At 36.4% G+C, this 15,000-nt stretch overlaps 1 protein-coding gene across 1 annotated transcript in view; it reads right to left on the reverse strand.

The window, feature by feature from the left end:
* Nucleotides 1-3,009: 3,009 nt before the first annotated feature.
* Nucleotides 3,010-15,000, reverse strand: part of LOC119575212 (lissencephaly-1 homolog) — a 23,111-nt gene continuing 11,120 nt past the window's right edge. Inside the window, exons 2-10 of the mRNA XM_037922710.1 lie at nucleotides 11,231-11,329; nucleotides 9,579-9,732; nucleotides 9,331-9,477; nucleotides 9,064-9,220; nucleotides 8,502-8,676; nucleotides 8,141-8,276; nucleotides 7,771-7,926; nucleotides 7,118-7,313; nucleotides 3,010-6,989 (exon numbers count right to left, since the gene is read on the reverse strand). Coding sequence (XP_037778638.1) covers nucleotides 6,916-6,989; nucleotides 7,118-7,313; nucleotides 7,771-7,926; nucleotides 8,141-8,276; nucleotides 8,502-8,676; nucleotides 9,064-9,220; nucleotides 9,331-9,477; nucleotides 9,579-9,732; nucleotides 11,231-11,268 — 1,233 coding nt within the window. The 5' untranslated portion in view covers nucleotides 11,269-11,329 and the 3' untranslated portion in view covers nucleotides 3,010-6,915. The remainder of the gene's footprint in view (nucleotides 6,990-7,117; nucleotides 7,314-7,770; nucleotides 7,927-8,140; nucleotides 8,277-8,501; nucleotides 8,677-9,063; nucleotides 9,221-9,330; nucleotides 9,478-9,578; nucleotides 9,733-11,230; nucleotides 11,330-15,000) is intronic.

Here is a 15,000-nt window from a genome sequence, read left to right on the forward strand (position 1 = left end):
ATATAAGAACTATATTTTCACACTTTACAAGAGCCTCCTAGCTTCTTGTTACCTTGGGCCTCGCCTTGTCAAGTCCGTCACTGGTAGTACTTATTTTTCGAAGGCTTTAACAACCATTTAGGAAAATTGACACTTAAAAAAAAATTCATAATGTATGGCACTTACCTTAGATATTGTTCGTCCTAAGTATTAATGCGAGTGCTTGTATTACTTGTTACCGATTGTTTTTGGGTAACACTGATTTTAGGTCACCTGATTTTTTGCTCTTAAGTGTTCTATATTTTCATGTAATGCTGTATACAGTTGTTTTGTATTTGGATTAAAGGCATAAATGTCTTTCACCTCTTTTAGTTGGCTCTTTAGTTCTTTTCCACAAGTACATCTTACATTCTTTTTGTAGAATTATTGTTTCAATGCTTTTTTTCATCATAAGAGGTCTTTTAAGTAACTTTTTTTTAAAACTATATGCTGTAGTACTGTGTGATTTTTTCCAATTAAGTTCTGGATACATGTATGCATGTGTAGTGTGTAAAATCTTAATCTTGAACCGAAGGTGTAAATAGGATAGCTTAGAACTAACACGTTTTCATTCCTAGAATTTTGGTTCCATAAAATAAAATAAATAATAAAAAACTGCAATATGAATGCAAGTATTCAGTCATTCACTAAAACTCTTTCGTGGATTTAATTTAGGCTGCCAGGTACCTTTATCTGAATTTACTAAAGATTAACAAAGTATCCTATATCCTGTACTAATCAAAATCTAGCTAGAAAGAGAAAATTTAGATTATAGTTTCCTTGAATTGACATCCAAGGAGAGGAATAAGCCTACCTTTCTCGTATATCATGATAAATAAAATCGTATTAAGCTGCCTCCCACCTCCTACAGTTGTTTACGAAACCCGTCAAAAGATGAGATTGGTTTACAAGTTCTCCTTTGTGAAGCCGCAGTACATGCTTCTTATCGCGATAACCCACTTATTGCTCCTTCTCTAGTTTAAGAGTGGCATGAATATAAAAAACTAACTCTTGCTGTGAAAGGGTTTAGAATTGTGAACAATTAATACATAGATGGACTTGGGTTTTTCATTAGATGTCGGTCAGTCTGGAGAACACTTTTTATGTTGACTTAAATATTCTGCAACCTAACTTTATATCAGATCACTGGACTTCTTCACATGAAAATTTATCTGAGACTGTATATACTTGCACTGGCAACTAAAATGTAATTACCTAGTTACATTAATAAGTGTTCTTAAGTTGCTAGTATAGTAGCTATAATATTAATAAAGGTATTACTCTACAGTATCTCCAGATTAACAAAAAATTTCTGTAAAATCAATATCTCATATTTACTTAGACAACAATATGGATGGGACCATACAATTAGATACCTGACATTTTAACAATCACTGATACTATGGAAATTCCAGTGTGATAAAGAGTTCTCAGTCTGAAGTAATGCTACTGCCCATCTATGACCAGAATTCTCCAAGGTTATTCTACATAAATCATCAGCATTTCCATCTGCCCATCTGTAACTTTGACATCTTTTTCAATATACATGAAAAAGTATATGAATAATTGTGTAATGTATAATAAAAAATACATATACTTGGTTACTGATGACATGCACTAATTTGCGCTCACGCTCATGCTCACACTTACGCTCACATTCATGCTCACACTCATGCTCACACTCATGCTCTCACTCATGCTCTCACTCACACTCACGCTCTCACTCACTCATGCTCACACTCACGCTCATGCTCTCACTCACACTCACGCTCACACTCATGCGCACTCACACACAGCTATTCACGTGAACTTATTCCAAAATTGGGGGGAATTTTAAAATCAAGTGTACTAGGAATTCAAAACAAACTTCTTGAAGAAGCCACACACTGAAATCAAGGTAGTGACTTCACTCTTCTCCCAAGTACTTGCTGCAATAACTGGTCAACAATGATCAAGACATACCATATGTGGGTGATGAATGATTTTCTTTCCTGCAATATATTAATATATTTCCAGTTATAACACAATACTCATATTTTATTTACTTGTCCAAAATCAGCAAAGAATCAACAGAGAGGAGGAGGAGAGAATTGAAAACTCAAAAGAAGCAAAATACAAGCTAAATCATAAAACGAAAAATGGAAATAGAAAATAAATTTGTTGTGTACATCGAGTTTATTTACTGTTACTTACGTTTACAGAATAAATGTACAGAAGAGAGGAAGTTAATTATTTACATACTGGAGAGCAATAACAAACTCATACAAAGCATATTAAGCCCATGGAACTTCAAGAAAAAACAAAATATAATGCTTATGAAGATATTTTTAATTAGTTTTGAAATCAGAGCTGCCCTGTTTGATAATTTGTCAATAATAATAAAAATAAAAATAAAAGCATTTCATGGTGCTCATAACATCTCATATACAAGTTTGACATTCAAGTTCCTATTAATATATATATATATGACAATCTCTGATAAAACTAAACATTTTTCACTGTCCCACAACTTTATTATATTTTTGCTTATTTTTTCACAAAGAAATGAAGTAGACCTTCTCCTATTGTCACACAAAGGAGGCAAAAACATGCAACCAACACTAATATACAAAAAATAAGATTGATAAAAAAAAAATAAAGCAACAAAGCTGCAAAATAAAACTTTGTCATGCAAATCATTCAAAGATCCTCACAAATGTTGAGTGGCATTTTTCAGTAGGGCTAAAGGATTTAAAATACATTCTTTATAACAAACAGAAGTTAAAACACTGGACACTGATCACTTACTAAAAAAATATATATATATAAAAAAAAGAGGAAACTAGTAAAAAAAAAAAAAAATGAAAATGAAAAAGAATAATCAACCCCAAACCCAGAATCGTAATGACGAGACTCAACTGACACACTTGACTAATTGATCAAATGGATCACTAAAAGACAATGTTAGACATCAATTTTAATGGGCATACTGGGAAAACTTATAGTTCACCGTTTTTTTTTTATTTTATTTTATTTTTCTTTAGTATTATACACAATGGCTAACTAAAACAATTTAGCTTTGTGTGCTCAATCAGGGTGCCTGTACACATTCAGGGTGAGACGTCTCTCTAACCTAGCAAGAGCAGAAGCCCTGACCACCTGAAATAGAAGTGAACTCAAAATCTGTGCCTGAAAGCTGCTCGGAGGATTTTGCTGGCCAGCTCCTCTTGTGGTGACGAGCGTTTCAGCTGATATTTTACTGCTGGTGGATAACGAGAAAGTAACTTCAACATGGGACAGGATCTGATGATTTAGGCAGGGTTCTTGTTATCAATGTTCTCTGTTCTTTCATTCCTTCTCTTCCTGGTCTACAAACATTTCTTTGTCTTTTCTACCTGTTTCATCATCCTTTTTTTTTTTGTCTATCCCAAATCCACAGATCAAGTCACCAAAGGAAAATATCTAAAGAGTTATGCTTAAGAGAAGTCTATTGTCAAAGCCTATCATCTTGCCTGACTAAAGGGAGAACTACAATACCATGGAATTCAAGGAGGGATGAGCAGTAAAGGTGATCCCAAGTCAGTCTGTTCAAGGGGTTAACATAGTTACATTGAAGGACTTTTGCATGTTTTTGCGCTATCATTACTAGTTTGTTCTCCATATCCTGACTGGTGTTGCCCTGGCTGTGTACTCTGGATGGTACGAGGCAAGAGCGATATCACAGGGAGACTTGGAAAAGTTTTCAATAATGTTAATTTTTTAAAAAAGAAAATTTAACTTTATTGGAAAAATGCCGAAGACACCATTGGCGATATCGTTAACGTCAGACCAAAGAGCAAATTCCTTTGCTTTGCTTTGCTTTACACTCTCATATTACAGGCAAGTTGTCTTACCAGCGTAGATGGTTATGGAAACAATAAATAAGATACATGGACTCACTGATTATTATCATCAAAGTTATAATTATGAACATCAAAGATACGTTATTAGTGTGTGTATGTGACTATATGGTGACAAAAGTTGGGTTAGTTATTTCATATATAATATATGTCAGCAAGCATTACCTTTCAGAAACAGACAAATTTTTATGGCCAAGCTAAAATCTTGCACTCAATTAAAAAAACGATTAAACATCCTACTGTATTTAAAGTCAATTCTCTACCCTTAAGGGTGAACAGCAAATGCTCACCACCATCTATGGAATGTGAACATGAATCAATAATGAAGCAGCAACTAATAACATGGTGTTAAGCCAGTGGTCTGCTTGATGAAAGACAATGCTGCCGGATATACTGCTTAGACATGTCTGGCCTAGATGGGTTAAGGAAGGTCGGACACCAAATTACCTTTACAAATAGCGGCATCGAGCAAGGCATTCGGGTCAGACCCGTCCTACAGTTTGCTGTCACTAAGTACACAAATGTTAGGAGAAAGCGTCAGCTGTCCCGTGCCCCAAATTCTCCAGCAGGTTCTTTGCATCTTCAACCCTCTATCCCTTTGAGAAATATTTGCAATTTCACTCTTAGCAGGTGAAGATAAATATCTAATATTAAAAGATAATTAAGAAAATTTATAATATAATCATGATCAATAAATTCTATAAAAAAAATAATAATGATACTGATGTATTACCTTATCACAATAATATCTATAATAACAATAATAATTCTTTTAATATTCATAGTGATAAAAATAACAATAACAATAATTATATTAATAATATTGATAATAATGATGATGATAAAATTGAAAAAAAACTATAACATCTGCAATAATAATAATAATAAAAGATAATAAAGTAATATCTGCACCAAATGCACTTACAATCTATTTGGCTATGCACTAGTGAGAGGAGCAGGAGTCAAATGATGAACAACATTCAGCGGGCATCTGATGACTACAGCAGCAAAAACCTGACAATCACCTCTGCTGCCAAGTAATGACAGAATCACTTATGCTTCAGATCTACACTGGTATACACATGTGAATGACTAATGCATACACACACAACTGCCAAGCCTTCCACGGTTTGACATGACAAAATTATTATGCAACATTGGTGTAGTCAAGTCAGCCACCACAGCAGCCACTTCTAGTTGTTATATATCGCAAAGCCAGCATCAACTACACTCTTACTCAACTAGTCTGGTATGTAAAAGGTATGCTCCATGCAATGATCCCTATCTGCAGTGCAGGTTAAGGCTTTTTCCAGGGCAGGTTTGGTCACTGAATCACTGTCAAATGCTATCATTAGCACTATCAATTAATTACTAGGCTGTCCCTTGCCCTGAGGCTGCCCACCAGGTCTCGCTTTGTGTTCCAAGGATAAATATCCAGTTCCTAGGCAATCACTCAAGGAATCACAATTGATAGTAACTGAATCTCAGTGCTAGTAAAACAAATGGTTTTGTTAAATAGTACAAAAATAGAAAAAATATACTAAAGCTCTGTAAATGTAAAGACTATATAAGGTAATCACAGCATGTTAGTAATACAAAAAGGCACATTTGTGCCTCAGGTCATAAACATTTTGACTGCTAAAGATTTGTCATGAAATGCAGAAAAGGCAAGTATGAGGGAAAATGTAAAGAAAGAATACACTGAAGCACAAACCAGCTTACAGGGATGTTTTTGAGGAGCTGGGTGCTGAAGCCTAGCAGGACACAAGACACAACCAAAGTAAAAATTTCAACCTGCTTCAATGAAAGTCAACTATAGGATGTTAGAGACCCTGACACCTTAAGTGAGCCACACGAAGCAGGTAAACACTAATGTAGCACCAGACCACCTGTTCTAGCCTCTCCTGTACTCCAGTATTCACTGATCACACGTGGAAATCTCATATAATAACAGATTGACAGACCTGAGTTTCCTTTTAAACTTTTTAGACAGTTCTCTGTCATTCAAGTAAATAAATAATAACCAATCTAAACTTTTACCTTTTCTGTCCCTACTGACAGGTACACTATTCAATATCAATGATAAAAACTAGTATATGACTCGCATGAAAAACTTTTACAGTTTAGTCTGTAAACTCAGTCTGCCATGTCTAAATATGAGAAGAGACAGTTGCATGTCCGCATTAACCCTTGACTGTACCCACTACCTTCGTTGCAGTTCCATGATCTCCCAAATTTTTTTTATAGTTGTTAACTATTTACTCCTACCGAATATTTACAAATTGTAAATAATAATCCATGATCAGCCAAGTTTTGTTTTTGAACACCTGGGAATGAATCATCACTGGTATCCTCTGTTCTGATACAGAAGTGAACTTCATTAATATATTCACTGGTTTTTGAAGAAACACCTCTTTCTCTTCTTTGGCGTAAAACAACAAACATATCAGCAACACATCACTCTATACTTGCCACCCTTCCTTCAGCTTACTGCCTCCACCATCAGTGCATGATAAAGAGGCAATACAAAAAGCATCTATATACAGGTGCTCTATACCCACCCTGGACACATCTTACAACTTCCTCCGTTCTATCAGCAACCGTACCCAAAGTGCCGCAAAGGGTTTGGTGCTTGTATTATTACATCAGTATTAATAATAAATTAAAATAATAAATTACTTAGGGGGCTTTCTCCTCCCACACATATTGTGCCACTTGTCTCGCACTGCACACTGGCTACTGGCTACACTGGATCAGTCCTTTTTTTTTTTACCAAGGGGAAATATACTGCACCTACCACCCATGTGAGAAAAACAAGGAATCAACATAGGGTGTGGAAGGGCCTCAGATGGGTGTATTATAGACAGCAGCTCAGGTGTCAGAAGAGTGGGAGTAGAAGCAACCTGGGGAGCAGCAACATCGGCATCTGTAGCAGCGATGGCAGCATGCAGTAGGGAGAAGGGGTGACCAGCAAGCTGGCGGGAGGGGGAGGTGGGGCATGGCTCCTTCAATTCCATCATTAGCGGCACTCCCACACCTTGATCGTCTGGTCCACACTGCCCGTAATCACATAAGGGGCACTCCGGTGCATATCTGAAAAGAGTTCAATTCACATGGTTAATTACGTATACAAACAATATCACCCTCAAATGCAAATTAAAAACAAGGAAACTCATCAACTTAAGCTCAAAAAAAAAAAAAAAAAAAAAAAAAAAAATTACCTAATGATGTACAGAAATGGGAGTGAGCGTCCAGAGTTTTTTGGCATCGTTTGTTCTTTATGTCCCACATGCGTACAGTTTTGTCATCTGAGGCTGAGAGGATATACTTCCCTCCTGGGTGCACCAGGAGGCCGCGCACCCAGTTGTCATGACCAACCAGAGTGAAGAGGCAAAGTCCTACGCCAACATCCCATATCTGAGGTACAAAAGACATGGTTAAGGTAACAACTATTAGTTGATGTACACATAACTGAAAACTGAGGGGCTCCATAAATAATCAAATCAAATATTTAACATTATATTAAAAGCAAGCTCTAGAATTTCCCCTGGGCTTAATCTTGTAAACATGTAAATTCAGAGTATTAAATAGAAAATATGCCTGCTGTTGAAATTTGCATGCCTTCAGGTTATATTTACAAGAAAAAATAACAAACTGCAAACTGCAATACAAGACAACACATTAGGTTAGTTTATATAAATTTATATAATACATATATACACAAATTTATATGAACAGACAGCATCTAATTGCTCATTCTCTGTTAGTCATTCAATCTACCTTACCTCTAGATATTTGCAATAATATTTTTATACCTTTAAAAATAACATATACCTAGATAATAATAATATTCACATATTTTTCCCAAACTAACCTTAATTGTTTTATCTCTTGACCCTGAAATCAAGAATGGGCCCTTATAATTAGGTTTACGGTTATCTGTTGCAACAGCTTCGTTAACAGAAGTGCACGCACTGCCCTCACACCACGCAATGCACTCAACCACATGGTCGTGTTCTCGTAGTTCAGCCTGTTGGGTAGAAAACCAGATTACATTCCAATTTACTGATAGATCAATATATTCCTTCTTTAAAATACATCATTAGAAAAGAGATATGAAACTGCTAATCTCTGCATGAAATGCATCCTGACTCTCACTGAAACAAAGATAGACAGGAACAGATATTTTTTCTTAGAGGGGACAAGAAAAAAGAAAAAAGAAAAAAAAAAGAAAAAGAACTTACTTTACACTCCTTTGTTGCTGTTAGCCACACGCGCACTGTCTGGTCGTTGGAGCAGGAAGCAATAAGGGAGCCATCACTACACACCCGTACCATCCTCACCCACTCCCGGTGGCCTGTGAAGGTCTTCACGCAATATCTGCCGAGATTACGCACATTGTCGACAAACACATAACATCTCTATCCCCAAGCAGAAGTATTTTTCAGATATTCTACCATACTTCACTATACCCAAATAATCACAAACATGTATAAAAAAAAAATAAAAAATAATTAAAAAATTGTCTTTACTATCATGGATAAAACTAAATCACACATAGATCATATACTTGGGAAAGAAAAATCTTGCTGACGACGCACTCACCCTGTAGCAACCTCCCACATCTTGATGGTCTTGTCTCTGGAGGAACTGAGGAGGTAGTCTCCCGAGGGCATGAAGGTGACTGAGGATACATTGTGGTCGTGGCCATGCATCGTCTTGACACACTCGTAAGATGTGAAGTCCCACAACTTGATTGACATATCAGCGCTACAGGAGACTGATGTCGAAAAGAAAGGCAAGATGATACACTCTGGAGAAACCTGGTTATATATATAATACAAAAAGAGCCCTCAAGTCAAAGACATTCTATTTATTTATCATTTATCACAATTTGTTTATATTGTTTTTCCACAAGCCTGGCTAAAACATGACAAAGCTGACAATCTTACTATATGGAAATCAATAAGGAATATCTAAATATTTATATACAACCTTGGAATCTGTAGAATTTAAAGCAAGATAAATAAAGCATTTATCTGTCAAAGAAAAAATTGAATACAGAAGAATAATGGACTTGAAGAACCGTCTCTGAAGTTTTTTGTTTTTTTTATCAAGGATACTCCATGACTGCAAAGGCTATATTTATAACAAACAGTTTACTTACCAAGGAATTTGCCAGTGTGATCAAAAGCAATATCTTGAACACTGTCAGTGTGACCTTTTAATGTCTTTTCATAGTCTCCTGTCTCATAATCCCAAACTTTAATAGTTCCATCCTCGCTTGAGGATACCATCACAGAATACAAAGGGTGGAAAATTACCTGAAAATAAATCAAATCTCTTATAGGGTTACAAGAAAATTAAAAGGCATTAAACACATTAGAGACACCACAAAATCATTATCCTGAATTACGCAGAAGAAATATCATACCCTAGTAACTGGTGCCCTGTGCCCAGAGAGGCAATACTTCTCTGGAGGTCTTGGAATCCATTCTGCGGGAGATCGCTTGTCTCGAGTAGGCGCGCCAGCGATATATTCACGCTCTGCTTCATTTAACTTTACCTCAAGTTCCATAACCTATTCAAGAAAACATATTTACCATCCAATACTTTCAACCACATGAACAGCATATGTGCATTTTTAAAGGGTCTGAAAATAAAGACCTGTCTAGGACATACCTTTTTCTGGAGCCTGATGACTGAGGTCCACTTTTTCTCCAAGAGACCAGCATATTTCCGTTCGATCTCCCCAGGCATGTCTGCTTCGGCCTTGAAGGCTTCCAAGGCATCCATGTAGCCATTGCTGCACAAGTAGTCAGCTATGGCCTTATTGCTAAAAGGAAAACATAGGATCATTAAACACTTGTGATTACATTACAAATATAAGTTAAGATTTTCTCTATAGTGAAATTCTGGTACTGAAAATACATATCAACTCTAAGTGAATTCAGATTTATTTCAAACACACTAATGCTCTTCTTTTTTGTTTCCCTTCCAATCCTCCCTCCATCCCTCTAATACAATCTCATCTCTCTTTCTCTCTCTCTCTCTCTCTTTCTCTCTCTCTCTCTCTCTCTCTCTCTCTCTCTCTCTCTCTCTCTCTCTCTCTCTCTCTCTCTCTCTCTCTCTTTCACACTGGTAAAAAAGGTAAAACTGCAGGGGCACAGAAAATTCAGGACCACTGATTTCTAGCTTTCAACCTGGAATCATCCTTTCTAGTAAACAAAAAATAAACTTCTCATATGTTTATCTTTTCATACAACGTAACAAATTTTTAAGGTTATCAACAGGATGATTTTCATTGGTGAATAACTTTTCCCTTTTTACCCATGATCATCCATTTCTCTCTCCACCTATCATGCCTACCTCCCCTCCCTCCCTCTCTATTCATCCCTTCCTCCTTCCACCCATTTCTCTCTTCCATCCATCCATCAATTGCAATTTACACACTCCATTTTCTCTGTCTCTTGTTTCTTTGCAACTCACTCTCCTGTTCAAACCTTCTTTCTTTCCACCCAATTTCCCTTATCTTTCCTTCTATTTTCCCCTTCCCCCTTCTCTATTTCTCCCCATCCTTTCCTTCTCATGGCATGTCCTCCTAAAATCTTGCTTCTCCATTCTCCCTTTCCCTCTCTCTCCCTCTCCCTCTCCCTCTCTCATTCCTTCCTTATCTCTCCCCAGGGCTTGACAGTAAGGAAAATTTCCACTTGTCTGGTAGGCCTAGGCAACCCTTTTGAAGTCCCATGCCTCCACAAATACATTCTTGCCAACTTCCCCCCCAAACCCCACCCCATCCAATAAATAGAAACTCAACTATCTATTTTGAATTAAGGATTTGCTGTGGATTAAATACTATGATGTACAATTATGTACTTATCAATACCATATTTAGTAACTATGCATTGATTAAATCAAACTGATCTCATCAAAATGTAAGCGTTTAAGGAGGGGTTCCAATTAATTGGACCAGGTTAAATGGACTGCTTATTACTATAATCGTTATAAAGGTCACGAACCTGAACACACTTTCTGCAACAAATAAGCTCATGGAGATTATAATATACTTGAGATTATTTGTTAACTTATCAATCAATTAGGTATTTCTAACAAGAAAATTCTGAAGGTCAAACTTGACCTGGGAGGGTAAGCCATACACAAAAGGTGGCTGTCCTTCACTTGATTACACTAGCCTTGGACTATCAGGCAACCCTTACTGTCAACCTCAACCCTACTTCCTTCTGTCTCCCCCTCCCTTATATTCCCTCTGATCTCTGCCTTTTCCTCCCCTCCCCCCTCCCTCTCCCTCTCTAAGGGTATCTGTGTCAACTTACAGTTCCTCTCTTTGACGCTGTGACAAAACCATTTTCATGATCAAGGATTTACTGTTGGAACCAAATGAATAGTGGGTAACACTTCTTACACCTCCATACCTGGAAAGACAAAGAAATGAAATAAGTAAACAGAGAATATACACACAATATCTCTAAGACAAATATTATCAATAAATCAATCGGTCTGCCATCGCCATCTCTCTTTGAAATCGCTCTTTATACACAAAATTTTCACCCACTGCATCTTTATGCATCTTCCTCTGAATACATACATGTGTGTAATTGGAAATACAAGTGAAGATGCATGAACCCACAACACAGATGTCTGTGAAAATTATAAAATTCTCAAAAAATTATAAAATACCAATAACTGATTTCCAATTCAGCACAGTTCCGCCGACCCTGTGAATACAATGGACTATAATCCCAAACAGTTCGCGGCCCTCGACCTTTTTTTTTCCTGTTATAAATGCCCTTAGTAGTAAATCTTCATCATTACTTCCTTTATCTATCCGAAAAATTAAATTTTAAAAAACTGGTTTCAAGCATATACATTTTATCATTTTCTATATTCCCTAACAGAGTTACAAAAACCTCAAGACTGCATAAACAAAGTAAATCAACTTCATTTCAATAAATGACAGACACACAAATTTTTGGTCTCTCTTTATCATTACTAGCAACTGCCAGAACTTGGACATATCACAGATATGACCAAATGTAAACATTGCACAATCCCTTCTTGCCCATGATCTGCGTGACACATCATGATCATTATTTCTTACACCAGTTAAAATAAAGACTCTCTACATTATGCATTAGCTATTTGAAAAGCATTCATAACCAATTAACTTCCCAGGCATTTTAAACACAAGATTCTAATACTGCAAAACTCTATATTTTTAAAGTACTTTATGAAGTAAAGTTTCTATTGAGCACTGACATGTATTGCATACTAAAGATTGTCTATGTACGGTTTATGGCCATCTGTACTCGAGTCAGTATCAGTAAAAGAAGCTGTAAACCCAGTCGTAAAAATAAATAACAAATAAACGGTATTAATTCATCCCATTTTGATAAAATATTTTGAAACAAATGAAAATTAACATTGATCTAATAATGCACAGTATATGTTTCCACTGTTATCCTGTGAACAAATGGTCTATGTACGCTGCGTCCACCAGCAACGTGCGGCAAAACCAACAAACTTAGAACATGACGTCATCTACCTTTCCATATGGATGTTTACAAGAGTGATTCTGCAATTAAGCTTAAGCCAACGACACCCAGTCTGAGTTGTTTCAGAGACTTTCATTCTTTTCAGAGTGTTTCAGATCTTTAATTTTGGATTTCTTAAATAACTAGCAATAACCATAACCATACTATCTTGCTTCAGAACAAAAAACAGGTAACAGAGTCTGAGTGAGTGAGTGAGTGAGTGAGTGAGTGAGTGAGTGAGTGAGTGAGTGAGTGAGTGAGTGAGTGAGTGAGTGAGTGAGTGAGTGAGTGAGTGAGTGAGTCTCTCTCTCTCAAAAATATAAGTATTTTCTCCCTGTTAAAAACTGTGAAATACTGAATGAGCATTATATTGTGTTTCATTAGGGGTATTTCTTTCAAGGTTCTAATCTACATAAAAAAGAAATCCCAAAGGAAGCACATTAAAAGAAATACCATGTCTTATGTTTTCCTCTCAATGAATATTTGTGACTATTAACAAATATGTGTACACAAGGTTTCCCTAGTACCCCATTACTAACAGCAATAAAAGAGGCTTCCAATTTCTCTACATCATTTACAATTCATAATACTGCATTAAAAATAAATAAATTAAACAACTTGTGGCCCCATTGTGGAAAGTAATAAAATACTGGGGTTCTGGAGCTGCCACTCACCTCGAGTAAAAATTACCAGCACAGGGAACATATGAACCCAAACTTTCAACACTTTCCTTTATTTTTAAAGGAGAGGCTGCAAAAAGAAATTTTATTTCTACTTTTAAGGGGCTTTTATCTCCTCAATGAGATAAACAAGCAAATAACTGTATGGAATGCACTTTTTCAAAAACAGAATCCAGTGCGAGTAGGTTTCAGATACTAGCGGTATCAAAAATTACAGGGCACAAATACTTCAACTTGCTAAGTGCCTCCCACCAGCACACTTGGTATCACTACTGTTATAAGGAGGTTTTGCATACAACTTTCATCTTCTCATTCTTTACAATGTCCTTTTGGATATAAAAGAATATCTGCTACAATACAAACACATCATACAGTTTTTCTAAACCTTACTGACATCCATTTACCAAGTGCAGTTATTAGAAATAAAAAATAAAAATTTTCATTGCACAATGAAATTATTTTCCTCATCCTAACTGGTCTATCGGTACCATTATCTCCACCACCTCACCAGCAATAGCTTCCACTCTTCAAGATTAATTCTCAATACACATATGCATTCAACATATAAAATTGAAGTACTGGAATTTCACTGCTAATTACAAATATAGATACAAATACTGTATGACTATTACATGAGCACAATCAAACTTGCACTCATACAGCCTGGTGTATATGATCCAACATATAGTTTGAGAAATTTACAAAGTAATTAAGGCCTGTCCACACATGAGGGCATGATCAGTGGGCACATCAGCAGGCAATTGCAAAGGTGATATCGCAAGTGAGAAAACAAGAAGGAAACTACTTGTTCATCGAGTAGCTTGCTGCCCGTGAAGTAATCCCTATTCGTGGCCACCGACCACGACCACCTCTGTGGACAGGCCTTTAAATACAAAAACAAGGTGTTGAACTTGATCAGAAGAATATATAACAAAGAAAGTCCTGATATAAAGAACAGGAGAGTTAGTGTTGACTTGAATGGTTGAAATGTGGCAGGCCATGCTGATACGTCATTTTCCTGCTAGACAAATTTTTTGTTATAAATCCATGTGTCAAGGAGACAGAAGGGAGTATGGAGATGGAGTGGTCACTTTGGGAAAGCTTTCCCTGTCTGCCACAAGATATACTTCCTGACAATTCCTTACAGATAGAGCAACAAGCTATTTTGCTGGGTTTCCTTCCTTCTTTATTCTGTATATGCACATTTGCAATGACAGACTTCATAGTGAATCAATGTTTTTGTATCAATTTTCACACATAAAAAATAGCTTAATCCAGGCTTCTGTTAATGTCGACAGAACAACATCTCACAGCATGTTCTCTAAAACTGCAAATTTCTAGTGACAAAGATCAGTGACCATAACCTAATTTGCAATCCTTCCAATACATTTCACATTTGCATATTCTGATTAAAATGGAGATTCCCTTTAACCTTTACGCCACCAAGGATCCATCCCTAGACGAAAGGGGAAAAGATACCCAAAACTTCATCCAAAGTTCCCCAAACCAAAGGAAACTGGGTATCATCAATACCAAAATATATCACAAGTACATGGGCCTGAAACTGCACCAAGATGGAGGTATTTTGTTCCTGAGATGCAACAAGAATATCTAAGAAATCTGATTACTAGGCTCATTATGCAGAGAGAATATCCCTTTCAAATACGAGAAACCATATAAGTCGCTCTGGTACGAGTCCTCAAACCCAAGTGACATTCATACATAACATACACATTCTATTTGTAATAAATCAATTGAACCTAAAAAAGATAAATGTATTGCAGTAGCAGAAACCATGAATTCCATTCTTTGAGGACAAGTGATATCAATACTCAGACGACCTTTAAATGCAACTCTGCAGTGAAAGGGTTA

Source organism: Penaeus monodon, chromosome 1 (genome assembly GCF_015228065.2).
Source record: "Penaeus monodon isolate SGIC_2016 chromosome 1, NSTDA_Pmon_1, whole genome shotgun sequence".
Lineage (NCBI taxonomy): Eukaryota > Metazoa > Arthropoda > Malacostraca > Decapoda > Penaeidae > Penaeus > Penaeus monodon.